The following is a 15,466-nucleotide window of genomic DNA, read 5'->3' as shown; positions in this document are numbered from 1 at the left end:
CCTTTTCACGGCTCGCGGTCCGCCATTTGAGGACCCTTGGCACTCTAATTACACATTCATCTCCAATGTAACAACAACTGAATAAACTTTTCTTACCTGAAAATTCCATTATGGGCGAGCAAAGAGGCTCCTTCAGAAGAGAACTTGAAGGAATAATGTTACACACACTGCAGCGGGAATATTTACCTGGACCACGCTTTCACTAATCATTAATCACGTGATACATTTTCAGTGCATGTGCACCGTGTCGTCCGTGCTTACTCCGACCAAAGAAATCCAGCATGACGTGCATGAGCCGATACCGATATCCGTTATTAAATAATGACCACCAGCGCAGTAATGATTTAAAGGTTAACAACTTATTTGGGGAAAGGTAATATTGATTTATACATAAATAGATGATACATTCAGGGTACATCTCATATCTGGGCCTGTGTGGATTGTACAGAGCAACTTATTTTTATGTTATATTCGAGTAGAAAGTGGGAGAGGTAGGGGGTGGGGTGGAATAACCCCCCCTCATCAAAAAAGTTGGGGGGGATATGTGCCCCCATCCCCCACTTTATCGACACCCATGCATACATACATAATCCTTCCGTCCAAACATCCAATCAAAAACCACAGTTCGGCCCTATATAGTATACAGCTAGTTTTGAATTGAACTTTCCAGTTATAAAAAATATAGATATAGATAGTTTCGAGGTTTGTTGTAGTAGCTACGTGGACGTCGGATCAGCAGCTTCTCCTTGCAGTTCATCAAAGCTAAGTCCCAGAGCAGTTACGTTGTGTTTGACTCCCTCCGCCACTGAAGGTGGAATTTGGGTCTGTTTATCTGTCCGCTTGTGAACAAGATATCTCAAAAATTTGTGGACGGATTTGGACGAAACTTGGTGGACCAGTTAGGTGTCTGACAAGGACAAATAGATTCGATTTTGATGAAGATCTGAATATGAATTCGGATATGAGTATTTTTTTTTTTTTAAAGTGATTCTTCACCATTGGGAGATTGGGCCAAAAGCGATACATAGCAGGAAAAACCCCTCAATCGATATCTAGCATTTAAAAATTGTAATTTCTATAGCTGTAGACTGTGAAATAAACATGACAATAATGTCTGTAAATGAAAATGTTATGGATGGATTTGGACGAAACTTGTTGGACAGGTTGTGTGTGTGACAAGGAAGAATCGATTCAATTTTGGTGACGATTCGGATCCGGCTAGTATAAATGTTTAAGTGATTCTTCACCATTGAGTGATATGGCCAACCAGGCGGAGGTATACTCTCTACAAAACAATAACATCAGAAAAGAACTGAGCTCCATCTCCCATGCTCAGTTACTCATTCATTCCCACCACCTTCTTTTCAATATCCCAAAACGGAATAAAACATTTCTTCATTTAAAAAGCTCTTAACTACGTAAAGTGCGTCGGACCCTCTGAGACACACTCTCGTTGACTGGATTTTCATCGAGTAGTGTATCTAATATATAAAGCTCTTTCTAACCACTAACTGACTCACTAATTGATTGACAGACTGATACTGATATCAATGTTCAGTACCTTCTGGGTGATGTAAAAAGCTGAAATTTGGCGTGCCGACGGACATCGAAGTTGGTATACCGGGAAAAATCACAGAACCATCGGAAAGCGTCCGTCAATGAAAAATTATGTAAACAAACAATAAAACAAAAACAAACCCTCAATCAATATCGAACATTTGAAAATCGTAATTTCTATAGCTGTAAACTGTGAAATAAACATGACAATAATGTCTGTAAATGAAAAGAAGAAAAAGTGTCCGTAATGGAAATTTACGCAAAAAACTGTAAAGGCGTCCTTAAAAAAAACCCTCAATCGATATCTAGCATTTGAAAATAGTAATTTCTGTAGCTGTAAACTGTGAAATAAACATGACAATTGTGTCTGTAAATGAAAAGACGAAAAAGTGTCCGTAATGGAAATTTACGCAAAAAACTGTAAAGGCGTCCTTTAAAAAACCCCTCAATCGATATCTAGCATTTGAAAATTTTAATTTCTATAGCTGTAAACTGTGAAATAAACATGACAATTATGTCTGTAAATGAAAAGAAGAAAAAGTGTCAATAAATGGAAATTTATGCAAAAAACTGTAAAGGCGTCCTTTAAAAAACCCCTCAATCGATATCTAGCATTTAAAAATTGTAATTTCTATAGCTGTAGACTGTGAAATAAACATGACAATAATGTCTGTAAATGAAAAGAAGAAAAAGTGTCCGTAATGGAAATTTACGCAAAAAACTGTAAAGGCGTCCTTAAAAAAAAAACCCTCAATCAATATCTCGCATTTGAAAATTGTAATTTATATAATTGTAAACTGTGAAATAAACATGACAATTATGTCTGTAAATGAAAAGAAGAAAAAGTGTCCGTAATGGAAATTTACGCAAAAAACTGTAAAGGCGTCCTTAAAAAAAACCCCTCAATCAATATCTAGCATTTGAAAATTGTAATTTCTATAGCTGTAAACTGTGAAATAAACATGACAATTATGTCTGTAAATGAAAAGAAGAAAAAGTGTCCGTAATGGAAATTTACGCAAAAAACTGTAAAGGCGTCCTTTAAAAAAACCCCTCAATCGATATCTAGCATTTGAAAAATGTAATCTCTATAGCTGTAAACTGTGAAATAAACATGACAATTATGTCTGTCAATGAAAAGAAGAAAAAGTGTCAGTAAATGGGAATTTACGCAAAAAACTGTAAAGGCATCCTTTAAAAAACCCCGCAATCGATATCTAGCATTTGAAAATTGTAATTTCTATAGCTGTAGACTGTGAAATAAACATGACAATAATGTCTGTAAATGAAAAGAAGAAAAAGTGTCCATAATGGAAATTTACGCAAAAAACTGTGAAGGCGTCCTTAAAAAAAACCCCTCAATCAATATCTAGCATTTGAAAATTGTAATTTATATAATTGTAAACTGTGAAATAAACATGACAATTATGTCTGTAAATGAAAAGAGGAAAAACTGTCCGTAAATGAAAATTTACGCAAAAAACTGTAAAGGCGTCCTTTAAAAAAAATCCTCAATCGATATCTAGCATTTGAAAATAGTAACTTCTATAGCTGAAAACTGTGAAATAAACATGACAATTATGTCTGTAAATGAAAAGAAGAAAAAGTGTCCGTAAATGGAAATTTACGCAAAAAACTGTAAAGGCGTCCTTAAAAAAAAATCCTCAATCGATATGTAGCATTTGAAAATAGTAACTTCTATAGCTGTAAACTGTGAAATAAACATGACAATAATGGCCTTGTAGGTGGATAGGAGGTCAGGTGTGTCAAGGACTTCGTATGATGGAGGATGCCCAGTCAACAGCTGGCTTTGGTGGCCAACTTTGACAATTATACAAACTAATTGCCATTTGTATAATTAATTGCCTTATATAATTGACTGACTGATCGAAATTCAATGGTTCTTGTAGTCATTGGTGAGATTGAAAAAAGAAAACAAACATGTCGATTCACATAAACAATTAAAAAGATAAATAGCAGAATGACATCTACGTTGACATGTCACAATAATTAGCCATCCTATTGGTCAAAATATAATTATTATTTTAGGATCATGAAAGTAAATAGATCATACGAGTGAGTTGTTAGACAAAATGAAAAGGCTGTGTGTGCTTGTACAACACTTTGTGTGTATATTCCATCAAATTCCCCTCCCCTCTCCCCCCGGAGCCCTGCGTTCCATCCCCAACCCCTCCGCAAACTCACCTCCTCACCGCCAACAACCACATTCTGCCCTTATTCTCCCTCTATGTACCTGACGTTTATACAACTTGTGAAATACACATAAACATTGCACACGACTACGTGGAGATCTCCTCCATCAATCATGCCGTCCCACATTTGCAGCGACAACTTAATTATGTCAGGCTGTTAACTGTGCTCTAAACCCTAACCCTAACCCTAACAGCTCTCGCGTTGTGTGTTGTGGTAGTAATGTGTGTGCATGGAATGATGGATGGCACCATGCAGTCTAGTTTGACAAATAAACTTTTTCTCCTGTCTTTTCTCCCTTCCATATCCTTGTAGCTCGGCCAAATCATAAAATAAATGAACTTGCAAGGCCACTGCGTTAAGTAAACCTCAGGCAGACTCGTGCTTTTCGACTAAGCCGACTTAAAGACCAAAAGGCAACGGAGAACCTTGCTTGGTCAGAATTGTGGAAAAAACATTGTTGTCGAAGAAAATCAAACATCCCAAAATTTATCACCGATACACATGAAAGGTGTGTGTGTCCCATTATTAATGGGATATACGAGCGACACGAAAGCGTGAAGTCGGTTGGTCGCAATCGGCAGACATCTCTCTGGATGTCACCTCGGCCTTGCAGTGGAATGACAGGTCCTAAACAATGCCAGCTGAACCTTTTATAGACCATTACTGGGGGCCTCCAGTGGCATCAACTATGGGGATGAGGCACTTATCGCACAGTTATCCGAAGGATCTTCAACATGCACAAATAATCCGTTCCGCTGGGAAATGTGATTCGATGAGCTGCTCATCTTTCTTCCTTCGGTCCAGAGTACAATCCTTGCATTTAGGACAACTAACTGTATGCAGTCCATTTGGTTCTTTTCCAAAAAGTTAATAAAAACCCAGTTTCTGCACCTCTGCAATATTGTTGACGAGCTCAGTGCTTGCATAATTTATTTCAGGAGAGCACGCTTGTTTTTGCAGCCCATAGTTGTTTTTGCTGATGGATGTTGCTTAGAAAGGGCATTTGCAATTTGTTCAGGGTGCCAGCGAATGCTCGTCTACACTTTGCGAAGGACAACTTAGCGAACGTCTACCAACAAACGCTGCTGAATGGACTCGCAGGTGAACGCTCAGGGACCCCACACACATTGATGCCTCATCTTGCCTGTGAGACACCAGGATGACAGTTTGTGGCTCGGTCAGGATTGAAACACAGGTATGGACGGTTCAGAGGCAAGTGTTCAGAGGATTCGGAAGTTTTTTTTAGCCATTGTCTGTATAAGATGACTACTAACCAAGCGAGTAAAGCGCCTTACCTGAGTGCTGAGATGCACTCTAGAATGAATGTTTATCAATTCAACAAAATACACAAAGACAAACAAAATTACAACTGTATGTCCACTCTCACAATACCCTCAAATAATATGTATATATTGTTGCGGAAATGGCCCTTAGTGGTTTATTAAATATAGAATTAGTTCAGGTCCCCTCTTAGATGTATGTTTACCATAGATCGTCTGTACTGGGATGGTAGTTTTGTGTCGGAAGGTGTAGCAGGCTGTTTTGTGTGGTGCATTGGTGGTGTACAAGAGACGGTTCCCTTTTAATTACATCTTGACAATCAAACAAGGTGCAAGTTCCATTAAGACCGGCCTCGGTTGCAATGCCATGATCGAGGCAATGGATTGACGTGAGAAAGCGCGATTGAGCGGGCAAAAACGACAAGCGCCGTCAAAAACCGGAAGCGGTGCTTCGAGGTAGTCGCTGAGCATGGGCGAGGGAGGAGGTGGAAAAAGACGCATGCGCGGATGGCGTGTGGACAGGCCTTCGCGGCGGGTTCCCGCCGGAGAGCTCTCTCCGCGCGTGGTTGAGCGGGAGAAACGGAAAATCGTGCTGATCGCGTGGCCGATAAGGAGAGCGGGTGGCCGCCATTTCGCGACGCTTGATGCGTGGCCGATAAGAGGGCGGGCCGCCATTTGGCAGACTGCAGGCCCAAGCGGGGCCTTCGAATCCGGCGACATCGGCTTGTTACGAGCTGCATTCGCCCTTTTCACATCTTCACCTCTCGTCCATCAACACCACCAAGTACCCCCCTGTCTTGTATGAATGTTGTCCAGGCCTAAGGTTTATCTCGTTAGGGTCACCCCGCGAAACCCTTAATTATAGCTCCCTAGATAAGAGCGGGTTATTACTCATAGTTGAATTATAATGTTATCATGAACGCCTTGCTTGTTTTGTGTACCCTAATGTTCCCCCATTAAATCTGGTTGATTCGTATGGAAGTTGCCGCACTGCATTCATCTGTGTCGCATTGAAGAGCAATCCGCTCGATTTGTAATTAAAACCAAGCTGGCTACAGGTTGCGGCAGACTTCGCTCGGTCTCTGACAAACCCAACCTGTAGCGACGGGTGTCTCCCCAACTGGCAAGGCACAGGTGTAATTTGGTATCGCGATAGAGGCGCGTAACCCGAGATCTGTGTCGAACCAGCCGGCGTTGCACCCGTGGGACGGCCGTGCCGGGAGGCGCGACCCGTCACCTACAACACTGGTGTCAGGAGTGGGATTTGGACCTGGGGTGCATTTCGCACCCCGAACATCGATTGTGAGAGGCGCGTAAAGAAAAAAAAACAAAAAAACACGTCGCTCGCAAATTCCAAATTTGGTTTCATTTTTATTTTGAGTGGATTGGGTGTCAAACTTCGTAATTTATAAAGGAAGATGGAGTCGCAAAATGGCTGCGCGGCTCAGCAGCGTGACACGAGGTGGGAGAGAATCGGTATTAAGGGTGCAACGAGCCGCACATCACGAAGAAAACGCTCCCACCCACCGATCCAAACCACGTGGTCACAGCATGCGTCATGGCAAAATAAGCAGGACGACAATGCGTACATTAACGAGCTTCATGCACGATTGGGGGATGCCTGGGAGCAGGTGGAGTGTAAGGAGGATTATATTGGGGAGTTACACACGAAATTGCATGAGGCACTACAGCAGGCAAGTGAGGTTCAGGAAAATGAGGAGCAAAGGGAGTCACAACAATTGGTCGATGCACAGGAACGAATTCACTGGACGGAAATGGCCTTGGCCGGCGCATTGCGAGACAACACAGATTCCAGATGGGAACGAGCACGGATTCTCGAATTGGAAGGCATAGGGAATCAATTGGTGGAAAAAGTCCAGGTACTACAGGGAGAAAAGAGGAAAGTAGAGGGGAGTACCCATGAGTTGGAACAACTGAAGGAAAAGGTAAGATCCGGTGATCAGACAAGGGAAAGCCTAGAACAGAAGATAAAAAGAGGGGAGGAATACATGGAACAAGAGAAGAGCAAACTGAACAAGAGAATAGAGAAAGAACAAAGCAGAAACTCCCGGGATCGGGAGAACTTGGAAAAGGAAAGAGAGGAACACGATTTGGAATTGGAACAACTGAAGGAAGAATTGTCTGAGAAATCAAGCCAGTTTCGGGAATCAGAGTACAGAGGAAATGAACTGGCACGTCAAATGGAAAGTAGCAAGGAATACGGGAAGAGGATGGACAAAAGGAGAGAGGAAGCATGCGAAAGAGTAGAGGAGATAAGTGAGGAAAAAGAGAGGATGGAGAGTGAAATGTTAAGGAAACACACTGGGCAGATTGAGCAGATAGAAGGTAAAGCAAGACTAAAAAATGAGATGGAGTTACAGAAACACCAAAACAAAGAAAGGGAATTACAAAACAAGCTGAGGATGTTAAGTGAGGAAAGAGAGAGGACGGAGAAGGAAACGTTAAGGAACCACACTGTGCAGATTGAACAGATGGAAGCCAAAGCCAGGTTAAAGAATGACATGGATGAAAGGGTAATGAAAGAACAACGAATGAAGCAGGAGAAGGAAATCAATCAATTGAGAGAAACGACGAGATTGGAGAATGAAGAACAAAAGAGACGATGGGATACGAAACAAAAAGAATATGAATTTGAAATTGATCAACTAAAAAGGAACTACACTGTGCAGATCGAACAGGCAGAAGCCAAAGCAAGGTCAAAGAATGAGATGGATGAACGTATAATGAAAGAACAACGAATGAAGCAGGAAAAGGAAATCAATCAATTGAGAGAAACGACGAGGTTGGAGAATGAAGCACAAGAGGGACGGTGGCATAAGAAACAAGAGGAATATGAATCGGAAATTGACCAATTAAAGGAGAAAGCAAGGGTGGAGTCCGCAGAGATGGAAAGACTCCGGAAAGGTAACGAACAACTAAAAAGGCTCAGAGAGGAAGAACGACTCAACTGGGAAAGAAAATGGAGCCAGGAAGTAGGGCAGCACAATAATGTGGGATGTGTGACGTCATCACAGGGAGGAATGTTAGTGGTGCAGGACTTGATTGGCATCACTCGTCGAATGAAACAACAATTGGAGCAAACCCTGGTGATGGAGACATGGAGGGAGTATATGGGGTTGTTGACTCATGAAACACATTTTGAGCAGGTCCAGCAAGTGAAGCTGACAGCCCCAGAGGAGTGTGGCGAACCAATGATGAGCGACCGGACCGATGTGACTTTGGAACGAAGCAGGTACGTGGGCATCTGCATACATGGTGCGGACGATGAGCTTAAGTTCGCAATTGGATTTGATGTTAATCAAGAGACTCTGTCCGATGGGGTGCACGTATGCGTGACACCTGAATGTGTGGATGGAATGCCTGTGGATGAATGCTGTGAGCCCATAGTCCAGTTTACAGCACCGGGGTGTGCTGTCAAGGCCGAAACGTGTGTGAGTGCGGAGCATGGAATGAGTGGTGATGTAGGAAATAGGTTCGAGGTGCAAGGGGAAATAGAAATTCCACCAGGAGCAGGCTTTAGAAAGGGGATTGTAATTTCTCCCTCAGCTTCACAGGAACTTCGAGGTAGAGCGCAGATGCGTAGCAGGCGGCGTTGGCATGCGTCACATACTCCCTGGACCCATTTTCGAACAAGAGGGGCCCAGCAACGACACCGCCAGGTGTCCCTTGGTCATCGGACCTCTCTGAGGACACGAGGGGTTCGGCTAGCTAAATGGGATTTACCTGTCTTCAGGGAATTAAAGAGAAGAGGGGGAGGCCGCTCCCCCAAGTGGGGTCTACCTGACTTCCGCGAACCCTGGAGAAAAGGAGGGGGTGGACCACGACCCCAATTGAGACGTGACCCTTATGAGCCGTGGCGGAAAGGCGGCGGGGCCATGTAAGGGGTAATGAGGGATTCCTTCCCTCACTCCTTTTCCAATGAGCCACAGAAGCAGGCCAGATTGGAAAGAAAAAAAAAAAAAAAGGGAATTCTTGACTGAAAATAATATCGAGAGAGATTGCAAATTAAGAGACTGACAGAAGAGACAAGAGTGGCACAAGTGGATGTGCGTGACTATTTAAAAAAAAAAAAAAAAAAAGTGAGAGAAATAGTGGGGACATGACAGACAGGGCGTTAAACACCCCTGCAAAAAGTGGAAGGTGTTGGATGGTGTTGTGGACTGGGTGTGTGGCACTGTGGAATGAATGACGAAGGTGTTTGGGATGAATGGCGTGATTGTGTGAATGAGGAGAGTGAGTGCGAACAATGTACCCTGTTGGTAGGAGTCTCCTAACCAAGTGAGTGTAGGTTAGGGGGACTTAGTGGATTTGACGTGGATTCTGGCTGCTGTTCCATTGTGCAGGCGGACTGCTAGGGGTAGGTGCAGCCAAGGTATGGTGGTACTGGCTGGGAGTGTGACATGGTATTGGAAGTTGGTGAGTCGGGAGGGGACACCAGACAGTAGGGTTTAGAGTGCTAAGAGAGCACAGTGCGGGGGCTAGAGAGCCACCCGGTTAGAGTGCTTGGAGAGCACAGTGTGGGGGCTAGAGAGCCACCCCTTATTTAGGAGCGCCAGAGGCGCGCTCAGGTGAACCCCGAGGTCGCTAGGTGTCCCTCACCACCTATTGGAAGCAGGCAAAGAGGCCTAGTTGTAGTCACACTCCCCAGCCAATGAGTTATGCCTGGCACCACCAAGTGAAGAAAAAGAGACAAATAAGGGCCTTGCCCAGGTTTAAAAGAATGGAACAGTGTGCCAGGTTGGGAAAAATGGGTCATTAGGATCATTGTGGCAATGGCAGGGTTTGTGCCATTGGTTAGAGCTTTAAGTAAAAGGTTAGGTTCGATGAACTCTCCTCCGCACCATTCATGTGTGACACCTGGTACGAGTCGTGTTGATGGGAAAGTTGTGAACAAGGGCCAGGTTCGGTCGCCCTCTCCAAGTGCCAGAGAAGCCACCAGTGTGTCATGAGCACACAGATAACAATTGATTAAGAAGCACACCATCCTGTCAGCTAAAAAGTGAAAGGACTTTTTTAAGAAGACCATACTAAAACAAGTCGTACCAAGATAAGTCAGGCAAGGAAGGTTAAGGGTACTCTTCATTTTGCCTGGGCTGAGGTCATCACCCCCACTTGCACCCTCAAGAATGCCTCCAGACTGCATTTGCTTACCATCGGTAGAACTGTGCCACCTGCTGTCCAAGGCAGGGCTTGTTGCCTGCTGCTGCTCGGTTGTGTGCCATGTGGGCCGAAGCATTTTTGTGGGCCATGGAGGCCAAAGTGATTTTGTGGGCTGTTGCAGCCGAAGATTCATGCCGTCTTGTGGGCTCAGTGGGCCGAAGGACTCTTTGTGAGATTAGGCCACTGGGCCGACTGAACTCACCTGGTGAGAGGCCAATAAGGCCACGAAGTAAGGAAACCCCTCTGGGGTGAAGACACAACACTGCCGGGAGGAGGCGTGAAGGAGTGAGCACGTCAAGAAGCTTTGAAACTCTGAATGTCTTGCTCCGATGTGAATATTGGTGTTGAAAGTAACATTGAATGCCCTCCTGCGCAAATGCATAATTAGAATGTTAAGTATTGTGCATAGAGTGTGGATGTGTTTGTTAGATTAGTGATCCGACACACTAGGATAGGGACATGCCAATCTTACTGATACTTTGCTTCTTGGAGTTAAGTGCTTGCAATGTTGTGGGTTAGAGTAAATGGGAGATTTGTGCTGTACGTTAGACAGGGCCATTCCCGCGGGCTGCCCCTAGTGGAGGCTCGGGAGAGCCTCGGGAGAAAGGTGGGGGTAGTGTTGCGGAAATGGCCCTTAGTGGTTTATTAAATATAGAATTAGTTCAGGTCCCCTCTTAGATGTATGTTTACCATAGATCGTCTGTACTGGGATGGTAGTTTTGTGTCGGAAGGTGTAGCAGGCTGTTTTGTGTGGTGCATTGGTGGTGTACAAGAGACGGTTCCCTTTTAATTACATCTTGACAATCAAACAAGGTGCAAGTTCCATTAAGACCGGCCTCGGTTGCAATGCCATGATCGAGGCAATGGATTGACGTGAGAAAGCGCGATTGAGTGGGCAAAAACGACAAGCGCCGTCAAAAACCGGAAGCGGTGCTTCGAGGTAGTCGCTGAGCATGGGCGAGGGAGGAGGTGGAAAAAGACGCATGCGCGGATGGCGTGTGGACAGGCCTTCGCGGCGGGTTCCCGCCGGAGAGCTCTCTCCGCGCGTGGTTGAGCGGGAGAAACGGAAAATCGTGCTGATCGCGTGGCCGATAAGGAGAGCGGGTGGCCGCCATTTCGCGACGCTTGATGCGTGGCCGATAAGAGGGCGGGCCGCCATTTGGCAGACTGCAGGCCCAAGCGGGGCCTTCGAATCCGGCGACATCGGCTTGTTACGAGCTGCATTCGCCCTTTTCACATCTTCACCTCTCGTCCATCAACACCACCAAGTACCCCCCTGTCTTGTATGAATGTTGTCCAGGCCTAAGGTTTATCTCGTTAGGGTCACCCCGCGAAACCCTTAATTATAGCTCCCTAGATAAGAGCGGGTTATTACTCATAGTTGAATTATAATGTTATCATGAACGCCTTGCTTGTTTTGTGTACCCTAATGTTCCCCCATTAAATCTGGTTGATTCGTATGGAAGTTGCCGCACTGCATTCATCTGTGTCGCATTGAAGAGCAATCCGCTCGATTTGTAATTAAAACCAAGCTGGCTACAGGTTGCGGCAGACTTCGCTCGGTCTCTGACAAACCCAACCTGTAGCGACGGGTGTCTCCCCAACTGGCAAGGCACAGGTGTAATTTGGTATCGCGATAGAGGCGCGTAACCCGAGATCTGTGTCGAACCAGCCGGCGTTGCACCCGTGGGACGGCCGTGCCGGGAGGCGCGACCCGTCACCTACAACAATATATATACACACATATCTACAGAATACCATAATAGACAATACTGATGACCTGTCATCTACTGTCATCACTTGAGGATCTCGAGGCATCATTGGACGTTTCAGCCCTTTCTCTCGATACGAGTGCGCCAGGGTGGGCCTATAGTGTTGTGACATACATGCATATTTACATTAGGTATCCACATGTGTAAATGTATCATACTACTGTATTTATAATTTGAAAGGTGTTTGTTTGCTTGACTTTTCTTTTTTGTATACAAGATCGAGGCTCGTGTAAGAGCTAACATTAATCCCTCACCCCCCCCCCCCCCCCCAAAAAAAAACGGACACACAAAACATACAATAAAGGGAGCGGGAGACAAGATGGGGGGAGAGAGGGGGCAGCACACAAGTACAACAGTAGAGAACAGGGACATCGGGAGATCTGTGGGAGGGAGAGGGCTTGGTGGGAAGAGGCATGGGAAGGGGGGGGGGGGGGGAGGGTGGGACAAGTATAAAACACGTGGACACTGCTAGGACTTCCAGGACCCCCCAAAACGGACACACCAAACATACAATAAAGGGAGCGGGAGACAAGATGGGGGGAGAGAGGGGGCAGCACACAAGTACAACAGTAGAGAACAGGCACATCGGGAGATCTGTGGGAGGGAGAGGGCTTGGGGGGAAGAGGCATGGGAAGGGGGGGGGGAGGGTGGGAGAAGTATAAAACACGTGGACACTGCTAGGACTTCCAGGAAAGATGTCGGCATTTCAAAAAAGTGGATCTGGGGTGAATTAACGGGGGAGGAAAAGATCAAGGTTTTGGATGGGGGAGGATAAGAGATGGTGGTGAATATCTGTTTTAAAGACCTGTTTTAAAGGAGGGAGGAGAGGGATTGAAGAGAGTGAGTGAGTTTGTTCCAGAGGCGGGAAAAAGAGGAATGAAAGAGTGAAGGTGAGCAGAGAGTCTTGATTTTGGCAGTTTCACCAGAAGAGGACACACAAGGAGGTTTCAGGCAATAACATTTTTTCGCAGCTCAGGGGTTCAGGCTTGGGTTGGAAGAAGCAAACCTGTACTATAAGAGAGGCGTTTGTCTGTCTGTCTGCATGTGTGTCTGTGTGTCGCCATTTTTCTCAGAGATGGCTGAATGCATCTTCGCCAAACTTTTAGAGGTTCATCAGTGAGTGTCTGGGGATTTTTTAGAGAAAAATTGAAGAAAAAAAAAGTTCTATTTTTGGGGGATTTCCCCTTTTTCAAATCGCTCAATACTGCCTAAACCTTTTTGATTAATGACAGTCATATTCAAGAATACATAATATGTATAAACTATACGATATTCATAGAATACTTACCCTGTGCAGCAATCAACTTGGTGTGAGCCAACTCTTCTGTTTTTGAACGATTTTTTCTTTCATTCAATATGGCTGCCAGACCACGTGAGCGATTACATCATAAATTTATATTCTCTAATATAATTGTTGCGTAAAACACGCTCAATAAATTTCAAACTGATCAGACTAAGCGTTGTCCCTGTTGAATCATGACGTCATAATTACGGTGCCAATGACGTCATCGTTAACACCACCTATTCCCCATGAGGAATTCTTTACAATGAGCCACGTTTCAATTTTTTCCATAGAGCGGTTTTGGAGATTATAGAGGTGCAACGTTTTTCATTTTTTCCCCAAGATGGTGCCTGTACCACATGACCTATGACGTCATAATTATTATAATATTCTACAGGAGGAAGTTCTTCTACTGTGAAAATTTTGTGTCCATAAAACTAACAGTTGCAGAGAATTTAAAAAAAAATAATGATCATATCAAGCATTGTACTTGTCGAATTATGACCTCATAACGAAGGCACCGATGACATCCTCATTAACATATGTTATTCCCCATGGGATGTACTTGACAATGAGCCATGTTTCAATTTTTCCATGGAGTGGTTTCAGAGATATAGAGGTGTAAATCTTTTCCAAGATGGCGTCCCTACCACGTGACATATGACGTCATAATTATGAATTAAAAAATTCTACGGGCGGAGGCGCTCCTATGGTAAAATTTAGTGACAGTCGGACCAACGGTTGCCGAGAAAATGAATTTTTAAAATGCAGACGCGCCACACGTACTACGCACCCGAATGCCTAACCCTGCTTTTTGCTTCGCAGACATTTAAATACAAATAAACCTCTTCCGGAAACGGTCGAGGTCGGTGGTACACCTTCTTCATGAAAGGCACCATACATATAGATCGGCAAAACTTAACCCAGAAACATCAAGGGCACATTCACCAGCATCCATTACACGAATAACATACGATTACACCTCTCAGGTAACAATTTTACAATGTCAAGAATAACAATTCACTTCTATGGAAACACTTTTAAAATGTTTCTTAACAATCATCTACAGGCTGTTTACAAAGTCCCACTACCCCCTCTGCAGAACGTGATAAATGAATACAGTACTGGATATCACAGGTGTGAATGTCAACGATATGCACACACAAAACTTTTATTGCCATAAAAACCAAAGTATTAACACTGACATAAACATTATATACGATACGTAACAGGGAAGATGATGATCGGGGGTTAACGGGATTTTGTAACCACAATATGTACAGTACAGTACAGTACAGTGCATTTTTCTATGTGCAAAGTTGATTTTGTAACCACCATGTACAGTACAGTACTGTGAATAGCAGAATAGGGGGGAGGTAAGGAGGGGAGGACAGAGTTGTGGTTGGAAGGGGGGGTGGAGGGGTGGGTAGCAAAGATGGGGGCAGAGTTGTGAGGGGTAGATTTCGGATTTCGCAGGGGGGAGGGGGGGGATAGGGGGTTGAGGACTTTCTGTGTGGGGGGAGTGGGAGGGGTTCAGGAGTTCTGGTGGAGGTAGGTGGGGAGGAGGTTTGAAGGGAGGGGATTGATGCCTTATGGTTAAGAAGCGGAGGTTAAGGACTTAGGGTTTGGGAGGGGGAGTTGATAACTAGAAGTGTGTAAGGGTCCTGGGGGTGGGGAGGGGGTGTTGAGAACATGAGGTCACATTTTACATTGCGAGCTGTTTCGTGGGCCCTGCTATCTCTACTATAAGAGAGCCGTTTGTCTGTCTGTGTCGCCGTTTTTCTCAGAGATGGCTGAACAGATCTTTGTCAAACTTTCAGAGGGTCATCAGTGAGTACTGGGGAGTGTTTGAGCAAAACATTTTCTGAAAATTTTGAAAAAAAAGTTCGATTCTTTTTTGGGATTTTTTTCCCTTAAATCTCTCTATGGTGCCTGAGCCTTTGTGCCTTTGTGAAAGGTAATATTAAATTATCCCCGATGAGTGTGTGTGTGTGTGTGTGTGTGTGTGTGTGTGTGTGTGTAATATTAGAATATTAAATATAAATTTTCTTTAGTTGGTGTAGGGAAATGCTTTCGGCACCCACAAATAAATAGAAAAAACCAAACAAATTGATTTCTTCAAAATGCCACCCGGATTAGAACATCACCGAGCAACGCCGGGTACTCGTGCTAGTAATGAA

General features: G+C 44.3%; 1 protein-coding gene across 1 annotated transcript; it reads left to right on the top strand.

Annotated features, from left to right (window-relative positions):
* The first annotated feature begins 6,469 nt into the window (after positions 1-6,469).
* On the top strand, positions 6,470-9,077 carry LOC144888565 (uncharacterized). The gene has a single exon (XM_078766981.1). The coding sequence runs from the start codon at positions 6,470-6,472 to the stop codon at positions 8,951-8,953; it is 2,484 nt and encodes an 827-aa protein (XP_078623107.1). The 3' UTR covers positions 8,954-9,077.
* Positions 9,078-15,466: the final 6,389 nt, after the last annotated feature.

Source organism: Myxine glutinosa, chromosome 13 (assembly GCF_964187855.1).
Source record: "Myxine glutinosa chromosome 13, kmMyxGlut1.1, whole genome shotgun sequence".
In the NCBI taxonomy this organism is placed as follows: Eukaryota; Metazoa; Chordata; class Myxini; order Myxiniformes; family Myxinidae; genus Myxine; species Myxine glutinosa.
This window is presented reverse-complemented; position numbering and strand designations above follow the sequence as displayed.

Excerpts from the sequence above, each read along its gene's own strand:
- LOC144888565 (XM_078766981.1), top strand. The coding sequence starts at position 6,470 with ATGGAGTCGCAAAATGGCTGCGCGGCTCAGCAGCGTGACACGAGGTGG.